We start from the raw sequence: 11,774 nt of genomic DNA, 5'->3' as shown, positions 1-11,774 counted from the left end.
ATCACCAACAAATTCAAAGAAAATTAAAAGCTAAACAAGGAATTAATGACATATATGGACTAAACATGACTCTAGACAAAACATATGGATCTTAAAACCAAAATAAACTCAAGAATCAAGAGAATGAACTGAACAAAAAAAACAAATACTCAATTAAAATGAAAAGTAAATGGTAGAAACCAAATAGAACACCTAAAGCACACAAGGATGGTTCAAGATGAAGCAAATGAAGATGAACCAAAGTAAAAAGACATTAATACTCAAAATAAAATGAACAAAAACAGCAAGACAAGTAGGAGAAGTGATGAACAACACGGAATTGAAAAAAAAAATGGAGAAGAAGCACTTAACTCACTAAAACCAAGGCTCATGATACCACATGATGGCTTCTCACTAGTGCAGGGAAGGGAAATGACAGCGGTTATTTTCAGCTTTTGGCTTCGGGTCCGCAACCGCTGCATATACGACCGAGGTAAAAAGCCAGTAGTTTATGCCTCGGTTACAACCCGAGGCATATAAAATATTTACTGCCTCGGTTTCCGCCCAACCGAGGCCTAATGCGTACCAGAAATTCAAAAAATAAAAAAAATTTAATATACTTTCTGCCTCGGGTCTGTTTTGACCGCGAGAGAAAGTGCACTTTATTGCCTCGGTTCTGGTCTAACCGAGGCATATGGCCATTTAAAAAAAAAATTAAAAATTCGATGATCTTCTGCCTCGGTTTTGGTTACAACTGAGGCATAAAGCTATTTTTTTTTTAAATTCTAGTCCTATTTCATTCAAATCTAGCACATTTAACCTGCAAATTTTGAACCAGAAATACAAACCCAGCCAGAAACAATATCATATTATAATTGATGGACTCATTACAATACTTAAATACTATTCATATTGTAGCACTCATTACAATATCATGTGCTTCCATAAACAAATATACTAAGTACTATTGTACATTTGAATAATATACTTTGCCAAAGCTATCCTTAAATATTTGATGGACTTGACGGGGATTGATGTACTGGTACCAAATCTCTGCACACAAGAGAATAATTTAAATTAGTATATAAACTAAGCCAAAATTGCATATAAGTATTTTATATAGTGAAACAATTACCGTTTCCCAACCACTTGTGATACGAGCACGTACAATGGTTGATATCCATTGCATTACATAGTAACCGCACTCATATGAGCCGGTTTGTAAATTACACTACAATGAATGCACATATATAAGTAATTGATGAAGAAAAGAAATTGAATAATTATAATACTATCGACCAAAATAGCAAACCTTGAGGCTCAACCAAGCTAGCCTTTTTGTCATAGTAGTTGATTTCCCTAACAACATGCTATGTCCAGCGATTGAACTATGAAAAAGGTAATGTGTTAAGATACAATTATATAAGAAAGAAAGTTCAAAAAATTAAGGTTCTTACCAATCTATAACTTGTCTCAGATGGTTAGGAGGAGGCCTGTGCAAGGAACAAAGCCACACAGCAATGTTGTCCTTCATGGAAATTACAACTAGTTGCTAATGACGCCTGCAATAAAAAAAAATTCGTTGTTGTACCTTAAAATAATATATTATAATTAGAAGTCAACAAACTACACTTACCCAGAAATATAAGGGACAAAATATATTTTCTTCCCTTGTCCAAAGCATTCAGTGACGTATGCTTGAATGTCATTAAATTTATTGCCTACATGAGTGAGTTAGGGGTCTATGAACCCATATACATCACTCAATCCCATATTGTTACTGACACTAAAAATATACCTGGACAAAAACATTTATTTAATATAAGTTACTATATAAATTAATTAAACATAATGAATAGTTTAGATGCTTACATCATCCATAACTGAATAAGGGTAATATTCAGTTCTTCTGTACCCGACGCAAGCTCTAAGACATCTTGCTTATGCAGGTACATTGGGATGTCACTATCTCTCCCAAATACATCAGAATCCCATGGAACTACCATCGGCTTATCACTAATGATGTCAGCAAGCTGTTGTAATGCACCAAGAGGATCGTCCAAAGATATTGGAATTTTCATAGGTTCAGGACTTTCCACTTCATGCGACTATTAGTACATGGAAAAAATAATTTGATTGTGAACATAAATAACATGTAAACTTAAAATGCAAAGTACTATAAGGTGAGTTTGGGGATCCATACCGAAGGGTCAGAAATAGAACCAACTAAATCTTTAGGCCAGGCGAGGAAACACTGAAATGCCTGTGCCACAGTATATACCTCATCTGTTGGCATAGGAACTAAAGCATCTGGTATAATAACTTCCTCTATAGTGACCTTAACCTCATCATCCGCCAGCTCCATACCATGAAGAATAGTGGCTGCCTCAAATTTTGTTCCACGAGCAACTAGTGTCTTCCCTGTACCATGCAGAACATATAGTTCACATCGATGAGTGTTGTCTGCATCATCCCCTAGTACAGCTGGACCCGAGCAACTCCCCTTTTTGCTTCTACCTATTGGGGGCACAAAAGGTTCTGCTTGGGGAATTAGTTGCGGAGGGTTGCCATGACCACCAAAATGTTGCTCGAATTGACGCATAACCCTTTCAGTGATTTGTTCTGTCAACCGTTGAGTCAGTTTTTCTTCATACTCAGCACTATGTGTCCATGAAGATTGACTAGAGGAGCCACCAAAAAATTGACGAATGCCGACTCCTGATCCAGCAGCACGCACACGTCCGGGGTGCTCAGGTTGTCCAATTGCAGTAGCAAGAATATCATGATGACCTTCTGGAATGAAAGTACCTTGGGAGCTCTGCTCAACCAAGGAGTCCTACAATATAACACAAGAAAATTAAGAGAAACTCGGTATAAAATGATATTAATATTTTCAGAGATTTCTCGTGCAGTTTCGGAAGTGTAGGTGCCCGATGATCGTAGGCGGGCTAACTTCCACTTTTGATGACGAGATGGTGGTGAAGGAGGCGCAAGACAATCATCTTCAGAAGGTGGGGGCCTAGATTTTTCTTTTTCCTTCAATATCTTTTCTTCAAGCTTTCTATACCCACCACGAGACAATATGTGTGGGTTTTTATTTTTTTTACTTATTGCTTGGGCTTTTGTACTTATTTCCTATAACATATAATTGATTTTATGAATTAGTTCAACTTGTAGACAATTTCAACAAATTTTTGAATTCAAGTAAACTAACCTTCCATCGCTCAGATGTACGAGACTCAACAAACTGACGCCAAGTGTCTTCATCAATTGAAGTGTATAGCTCACGTGGATCTTCATTCTTTTTAGATCCATAGACATACCTAGATGTTAGTTTTGTCTTAAAACCATGAAAATCTTTGGCGACTGCTGCCAAACATCTATGTTTAAGTGTCGACACATTTGGAATATCAAATGTCGTCTGCAATAAAGAAAATGAACATCAATAAGTGTTTTACCAATATAATAAAAATATAAATTAAAAAAATTACGTGACATAATTTACCGTTAGATCCTGCCATATCATGTTCCGTTGAACTTCAGACACATGATCGAAACTAGGAGTAAGGATGGATATTCTTTCACGTGCCAGTACTCCTAAATAGCTTCTAAAGAGGTCTCCATTATGACCTGAAGCTTGACCAGTGATGACGTCAATAATGACATGAGTCTTCTTACCTTTAGCTTTTCTCAACATGAGCTTCCTCAATCTAGTGGCTCCTCTGGTGGTTCTCTTTTTAGGCAATTCATCCTCCGATGATGATGATGAAGTCTGATGGTCAGCTATATATTTGTTGTTAAAACAAAAAAATACAAAAGATTAATAACAAATAACATATTATTTCACAAAAGACGTAAATTTATATAAACAATTCAGATTCATACATAAAGTTATGGATTGGTCATATGTATATTCCCTCATCGTGATCTTCCCGAATTGCTTGTACATCGTCAAGTACTGGGGCCTCATCAAAATTTATCGCTGTTTTAAATGGATGAGTGTCAGCAATATGAAGGTTACTCAAATTCTCTTCATTAACATCAATTTGTTTCTTGCCATGAAGAGCAACAAACCAATGTTCAGTTGCAGGATCTTTTACATAAAAAACTTGAGATGGTTGATGTGCCATGATAAAAGGCTCGTCTCGATAACCCACCTTTCGAAAATCAACTAGAGTCATACCCGATTCATCAATTTTGACACCACTCTTATTATCAATCCACTTACATTTGAAGAGTGGAATAGTGAACATAGTATAATCAACCTCCCATATCTCTTCTATTACACCATAGTACGTCATTGACCCAATTACCGGATTTTGATCTTTGGATGTGGAAAATTGCAGCGACTCAGCTTCAAGACTCACTCCACTATTTTGTACTGTGCTTTTATCATCCAAAGACTTTGTGTAGAATGTGCAATTATTAATTTCATAACCTGTAGAAGTTACGACATCAAATTTCAATCCATTTGCTAGCCACATCAAAGTCTCAGAAGATTGTGAATCTTTCAAAACCTCAGATTTAAACCAAGGCATGAACGTTTTGTTATGCTCCATCAACTGCCATTTCTCTGATTGTCTTGGATGTTGTTTCTTTACAATGGCTTTGTGTGCAGATAAGTAAGGGATCACCTCATCAGTGTTGTTCAATATGTATAGATGTGCTTGCAATAGTTCTGCGCGAGATTTGGTTAGCACATTCACACCCCGGATGTTGTTACTTATAGAACACCTGTTCAACCATGATCTAGGAGGAACTCCTATCGGATTTGCTTTTGTCATGTAATCTGAACAAAACTCAATACTTTCTTCTGCTATATACCTTTCAATCATTGAAGCTTCTAGACGATATTGATTTTTCACGTACCCTTTCAAAATCTTCATATAGCGTTCAATAGGATACATCCATCTTAAGTATACTGGCCCACAGAACTTGATTTCTCTTACCAAATGAACAAGCAAATGTACCATAACATCAAAAAAGGATGGAGGGAAAAACATCTCCAACTGACACAAGATGATAACAATCTCACTTTGAAGGTCATCTAACTTTAAAGGATCGATGACTTTACTACAAATTGAAGAGAAAAATGAACACAAACGAGTTATAGCTTGTCGAACATTTTTTGGAAAAATTCCACGAATAGCCACCGGTAACAATTGTTGCATTAAGACGTGACAATCATGAGACTTCAGGCCAACAAGCTTCAAATCCTGCATTGACACTAAACTCTTAATATTTGAAGAGTATCCTTGTGGTACCTTGACACTTTTAAGACAAAGGCAAAAACTTATCTTTTCTTGTCTAGACATGGTGTAACATGCGGGAGGCAAATAAGTACGCTTACCAGCCTCCCTTGGTGCCAAGTCTTTGCGAATATTCATTTCAAGCATATCCAACCGAGCATTTACTCCATCTTTTGTCTTTCCTTGAATGTTAAGTAGTGTACCAATCAAGCTATCACACACATTCTTCTCCACATGCATTACATCTATGCAGTGTCTAACCTTTAACTTCGACCAATATGGAAGATCAAAAAATATTGATTTTTTCTTCCAAGGGCTCGTTGTAGATGATTTCTTAGAGGTTTTCCCAAATACATGATGCATTTTATTAACTTTTTCATGAATTTGAAAGCCATTCAATGGAATTGGTGCATCATCATTCTCTTGATGTCCATTAAATGATTTTTTTAACCTTCGATAAGGATGATTCGATTGCAAAAATCTTCGATGGCGCATATATACTGTTTTCCTTCCGTATTTCAATTGATGAGCTGCAATATTTTCTTCACATATAGGACATGCTTTATGACCCTTGACACTATATCCTGACAAATTACCGTAAGCTGGAAAATCATTAATTGTGCAAAATAACATTGCACGCATCATGAAAGTCTTAGAAGTAAAAGCATCAAATGTTTCAACCCCATCCTCCCACAACATCTTCAAGTCTTCAACTAGTGGACTGAGATAAACATCTATGTCATTTCCAGGCTGTCTTGGACCGGATATCATCATAGACAACATCATGTACTTTCTCTTCATGCAAAGTCCAGGAGACAAGTTGTAAATAAATAATATAACGGGCCAGCAGCTGTGGTTGGTACTTAAATTACCAAATGGATTCATTCCATCAGTAGCTAAACCAAAGCGAATATTTCTACATTCTTCACCGAATTGGGGGAACTCGTGATCAATATTTTTCCATTGCATTGAATCAGCTGGATGACGAAGCAGGCCGTCACATCTTCTCTCATCTGCATGCCATCGAAGGTTTTTAGCGTCTTTTGGATTCGCAAACAAACGCTTAAGTCTAGGTATGATTGGAAGGTACCAGATTACTTTCAAAGCGGGTCCATCCTTTTCTAACTCACCTTTATCTTCATTGTTGATTTTCTCCTTGTACCGTGATAAGCCACACTTCGGACACTTTTTCAATCCTTCAAATTCTTTCCTATAGAGTATGCAATCATTAGGATGCATGTATCCGTTTATACTCCATACCCATCGGACAAAGAATTTTTTTGGCATCATAGTTGCGAGTGGGTAGTGTATTTCCATCTAGAAGCATTTCATTCAACAACACTAATAATTCTGTGAAACTCTTATCGGTCCACCCATTAGTCGCCTTCAAATTCATCAATCTTAACACCGCTGACAACCTTGTAAACTTAGTTGAACCAACATACAACGGAGTCTCTGAATCAGTAGAGATTGTCTCATACACGTGCGCTTGGGCAAAAGCTTCAGCGCCAACATCACGAATCATGTCCTCTAATTTGTCTTCTTCATGTTGATCTTCCACGATGGAATCCACAAAATTTTTAGTTCGGGAGATAGTTGGAAAGTCTATTAATTCGCCATGCCATGTCCATATTGTATAACTTGGAAGGAAACCATCGCAAATAAGATGTTCCTTAATTGTAGTTGCATTCAACTTTCTCGCATTCAAACAATTCACACAAGGACATCTAAACTTCACTTCATCATCACTTCTACCTTCATAACGTTGCGCAAAATGTATAAATTCTTCTACTCCTTTCTCATACTCAACACTGATGCGTGGCAAGTAAATCCAGTCTCGATCCATACGTTTATATACTGAAATTGTGTGAACAATTTCAGTAATCTTTAAATGAATGATCACCTCGCTTTTGTATTTAAGGTGTGACCCTATCCCATTCAAGAAGATTCACTTCTTCTAGTTTATTGGTACATATTAATTTTAAAACACATATCTTAAATTTCACGAAATTTCGCCAGCATTTCGCATTGGTCTTCAGGTTACACGAAATGAAAGTGATTATTAACCACAGTCAAATATGCACCCAAAGATCAATACAAAACACAATTGACAAATATTCATGAATATTGAGATATGTATATTAAAATAGACATGCACTAATAAACTATTAAGAAGTGATTAATCTTCTTAAACTGTCCAACCGGACAATTCAAGATTGAATACATTTAAATTATTAGTATTGTCTCCTTTTAAAAAAAATACACATTCTTTAAAAAAAATACTTGGAGACAAGTAAATAATTTTCGTATTCAATCTCAAACGGGAAACTATGGCTAACTCCATGCAACGACAATTTGAGATCAAACAAAATAAATTGATTTACTTTAAAATATAAATAAAAAACATACTAAATAAACAATATACTAAACAATTATAAGCTCATAATAAAATTAAGAACCTAGAGTGTGAGACGTGAGTAGCAACGGAGGAGAATCAATTGTACCCACAGTCGGACAACAGGGATACTACGTCAACACTGTCAAAAGTTTAAAATAAATTCTCATGAAATTGATACATACTAACTCCTAGGATCCAAATTATCTTCTAGTACAAACAATCCAAAATTTCTTCCATATTTTTAATAATCTCAAATTCAAGATTGAAAATATAAAAACATACAAGCAATCCAAAAAAATTAAATCCAGCGGATCCAAAAATAATCCAAATCGTAAAAATAAACATACCAAGGAGCGGTGGATTGAATGGAGGCAATGGCAACGGCACCGGAAGAACCTCCTCGAGCTGCGTGCAGTGGCTGTGGAGGCAGACTGAACAGAATTGCAGTAGCCGTTGGTGATGGTTGCTCGAAGAACAAACACGCTGCGGCTCCGGTGGCAGTGCACGACTCCTCAAAGGTGCAACGACGGTGGTGGTTGGTCGAAGAAGAAGAAGAAGCCGCGGCGGTGCGGTGCTGCGACGAAACGATGCCCTGGAACGTCGGAGGTGTGCGGGATGGTGGGAGCTCTACGTCGGAGGTGTGCGGGACGGTGGCGCAGAGCTGCGCTGGTCGTCGGAGAAGGGCGGAGCAGTGCGGTGGTGGTTGGTCGAAGAAGAAGAAGCCGCGGCGCTGGAGCGTCGGAGGTGCGCTGGACGATGGGACCTGTGCGTGACGGTGGTGCTGGTCGTCGGAGAACTGAAGGTTGGCCGGAGAAGACGAACTCGCAGAACAACGGAGAAGATGAAATCGCAGAACAACGAAGAAATTGGGGTTTTTTAACCCTACGAAGGGATACTGCCTCGGTTATTCGAAACCGAGGCATATTCTACACTTACTGCCTCGGGTAGGCGCTGAACCGAGGCATATATTACACTTACTGCCTCGGTTATTACAGAACCGAGGCATATTCCTTCAGTAAAAAAAAATAAAAAATTCAAATTAGGGGTCAACGCAGTGGTCAAAATAATTAAGTGTCTCTACTGCCTCGGTTAAGAGAGAACCGAGGCATATTGCATCAGTGAAAAAAATAAATAAATTAAACTAGTGGTCAACGCGCTGAGTCAAATTTTTTTTAGCTCTATATGCCTCGGTTATTATGACAACCGAGGCATAAAAGTTCAATTTAATTACAAAACTGCCACCGCGTGCTTTTATGCAGCGGGTCCGCATGAACCGAGGCATATACAGCGCTGTAAAAGCTCTAAAATACACTAGTGTCTTCTTGTCTCCATTGAAGCTTGCATGAAGAATGGAGGCTCCATGGATAGTGTTGGATGCGGAAGCATGAAGGAAAGAAGCTTAAGGTGTTTGGTTTGGTGTAGGTGAAAGGATTCTTAAGAGAGGTGAGGCCAACTCCTAAGGAAGAAGACTAGAGTAAACTAGAGAAGAGTTTACTCTAAGGTGAGCTCAAAAGAGATTTGTGCACAAATTTGGGCAGCAATTCATTACTCAATTTCAAGCTGAAAAATACATCTCCTAAGCCTTCTATTTATAGGCTAAAATGAGACCAAGGGGTCTCCAAAAAGTGGAGGGAAAAAGGAGTCTAGAAAGTTGAATTTTGGAGCCAAAAAGGAGCATGTGGGAGGTGTGACTTGCCACCTAAGCAAGTCACACTTGTCTTGCCATGGGAAGCTAACTCTCATCCTTGGAGAGAAAGTTTGAGAAGCTTCTAGGCTTTTCTAGAGTAGACACACTACTCTTGGCCCATTTGGCCCAATTCCCCTTTTTGGTCCAAAATTACTTCTAAAGCCCAATTTCCTCTAAGGCCCAATACATGGCCCAAAGAAAATCCTATTCTACTGGGCCCAAAATACAAAGCCCAAAATAAAATCCTAATCTAGTATTTACAAGAAAAATGTCCGAGGCTAGGTCTTCACATCTTCCTTGGCCCATGTGAAGTTCATCTTGGGCCTTGCATGCGCATTTAAGGCCCATTCCTCTTGTATTCTCCTAGCCATGGCTCTTGTTGTAGGTCCCTTGGCTCGAGGTTTCTCATCAGAATGGGTGCTCAATTAAGTGTGGTCGCGCACAACAAGTGTGGTTGTGCGCGCACTTGTTGTTTGTTGGTTCTTGGAATTGCTCATTTGTGCACCAAAGTGGGATTTCAAAATTTTTGTTTCTCTGCATGTTCTTTGTATACAAAAAAAAAAGAGAGAGAAAACAAAAAGAAAAGAAAAGAGAATAAAGAAAAGAAATAAAAAGGAGTTTGGATTTGAGCATTGTGTGAGAACCGAAGTTGGAAGTGTTGGTGTTTGGGATTACTTTCATGATTGATTGAGACTTATTCCCCATTGCTCCTCTATTTCCTTGGTTGCTTAGCTACTTATCCATATGTTCCACACCTTGTCCTCAGCCCCATTACAACCTTGAAAAGTCCTTCTGTTCTTGACCTGCATGTGTTTCTGGTTTGGTTGTTCGTTCTAGAGGCTTGCCAAGTCTGTTTGATGTTTGTTTTTCAGGGGTGCTTTGAGAGTAAACAGTAGCCTAGAGATTTGAGTGATACAGTGCATATTTCGTGAGGTTATGTTGCTTTCAATTCTCCTTAAGCTGAACTGAGTACTTGACATGTTTTTAATTCCTTGGATGATGTTCATGGATACCTTGCAGCTTTGAATCCTTCTGTGTTAGATGTGTTTCCGTTTGTCATGTGTTTGTTTGTCTTGTGTCTTTTTGTCTCTCTTGTTATGTTTGTGATGTCCTTGCTTTGCTTTACTCTTTAATTTTGCCCAGGAGTGCAAAAGGGTAAGTGTGGTCGATTTTGATGAGTCATTATTTTCTTCTATTCCACTAGCCTTTGTGCACCCATTAGACAATTGATTAGTGCTTAATTGTTCATCATTAGAGTGTTTTTCATCTGTTGGGCTTTATTGGGCCACTGTTCCGAATTTGGACTAATTTCACATTATTTGGCCTAATTTTTGTTTTTAATTATTTTTAGGTATTTGGGTGAAGCAAATTTTGGAGCTTGGACATTAATATTTAGTTGAAGAGAATTTCCACATCATTGCCACATCATTTCCATGTCATTTCCACATCAGCAAAGTCAATGGGTCAACATTTGAGGCCTAGAGTGGCATTTTTGTAAATCTGAGTGGCAGTTTTGTAATTATGAGTGGCAAGGGTGATATGACCACGAATTAGGTCTGCATGAGGGGGGGCCAGCCGCCCATCATCTTCAACCTCCCTTCAAAACCACCATTTTCGTTCTCCAAGCTTCCATGGACGTCCCCCTTGCGGTTTTTCACGTTTTTGGCTCATTTTTACCGTTTTTATGCATATTTGACAGCACCCATTGAGGGTTTTACGTTTGGAATTCGTTTTCTTGCTTGGGCAGTTCGTTTTGTGGATTTTATTGACTTGGAACAATACCCATTCATGGGGTTTTCACATTTATATATGATAACACCGTTTTGCATTCCATTTAAGCTTTGAAATCTCTATTTTTGCTCTTAAATTGCGTTTTCAGATTTGATAAGTTAGGGTTCTTGGTTCTGATTTTTGTGATTTCAGTTTTGAAGTGTTTAATTACTCATTTCCATGTCTAGCTAAATTCGTGTATTGACTCCTTGATGAAAAAATGCAATGAAGCTTTGAGGTTGAGCTTGTTTTGAGAAATCTGCGATGTTTTTGTTCTGAACTCGTGGAATGCATGTGGTGAATCTGTCAATGCTTAATTTACAATAATTGCATGTGTTTTGTTTAAGATACGCTCATGCTTAATGTATGTAGCTTGGCTGTCACGAATTTAAGGATGTGTGCATTGCTTAATTGCATAATGAAGCTAGATTGTAATTTTCGCTTACTGAACTATTATCTAGTGGATTGAGACAAGGCAGGGTTGGTGTTAATTCGGTGGCCTATGGTAAGTGAAATTACGTTTGAATCAGGGATGTCAATACGGTTTTAGTCACTATAGCATTTAAATTAATTTATTGATTAGCATTTCGAATCTGTCTGCCAACCCACCCCCTGTGTTTTGTTGTTGTGTTCATCTGGAAAATTCGCTTTGAATGAAAATATTGGTCGTTGGGAGACGACTTGGTTCACT

At 38.0% G+C, this 11,774-nt stretch overlaps 2 protein-coding genes across 2 annotated transcripts; both read right to left on the bottom strand.

Annotated features, from left to right (window-relative positions):
• Window positions 1-936: 936 nt before the first annotated feature.
• On the bottom strand, window positions 937-8,591 carry LOC146888334 (uncharacterized). Its single transcript, XM_085669722.1, has 5 exons — window positions 8,575-8,591; window positions 1,437-1,487; window positions 1,292-1,367; window positions 1,115-1,210; window positions 937-1,032 (listed from the first exon to the last, which is right to left on the bottom strand). Exons 1-5 carry the CDS (start codon window positions 8,589-8,591, stop codon window positions 937-939), a joined length of 336 nt encoding a protein of 111 aa, XP_085525848.1.
• Window positions 3,882-6,128, bottom strand: LOC146888335 (uncharacterized). The gene has a single exon (XM_085669616.1). It carries the CDS (start codon window positions 6,111-6,113, stop codon window positions 3,882-3,884), a length of 2,232 nt encoding a protein of 743 aa, XP_085525742.1. The 5' UTR covers window positions 6,114-6,128.
• Window positions 8,592-11,774: the final 3,183 nt, after the last annotated feature.

Source organism: Vigna unguiculata, chromosome 2 (assembly GCF_037176805.1).
Source record: "Vigna unguiculata cultivar grain cowpea cultivar isolate G323 ecotype 2 chromosome 2, ASM3717680v1, whole genome shotgun sequence".
Lineage (NCBI taxonomy): Eukaryota > Viridiplantae > Streptophyta > Magnoliopsida > Fabales > Fabaceae > Vigna > Vigna unguiculata.
This window is presented reverse-complemented; position numbering and strand designations above follow the sequence as displayed.

Bases quoted from the DNA above. Each gene is read 5' to 3' on its own strand.
- LOC146888334 (XM_085669722.1), bottom strand. The intron at 1,211-1,291 runs GTTTGCTATTTT...CATTCATTGTAG, and splicing joins TAGCTTGGTTGAGCCTCAAG to TGTAATTTACAAACCGGCTC. The intron at 1,033-1,114 runs GTAATTGTTTCA...TCTTGTGTGCAG, and splicing joins TCACAAGTGGTTGGGAAACG to AGATTTGGTACCAGTACATC.
- LOC146888335 (XM_085669616.1), bottom strand. From the start codon at position 6,113: ATGAATCCATTTGGTAATTTAAGTACCAACCACAGCTGCTGGCCCGTT.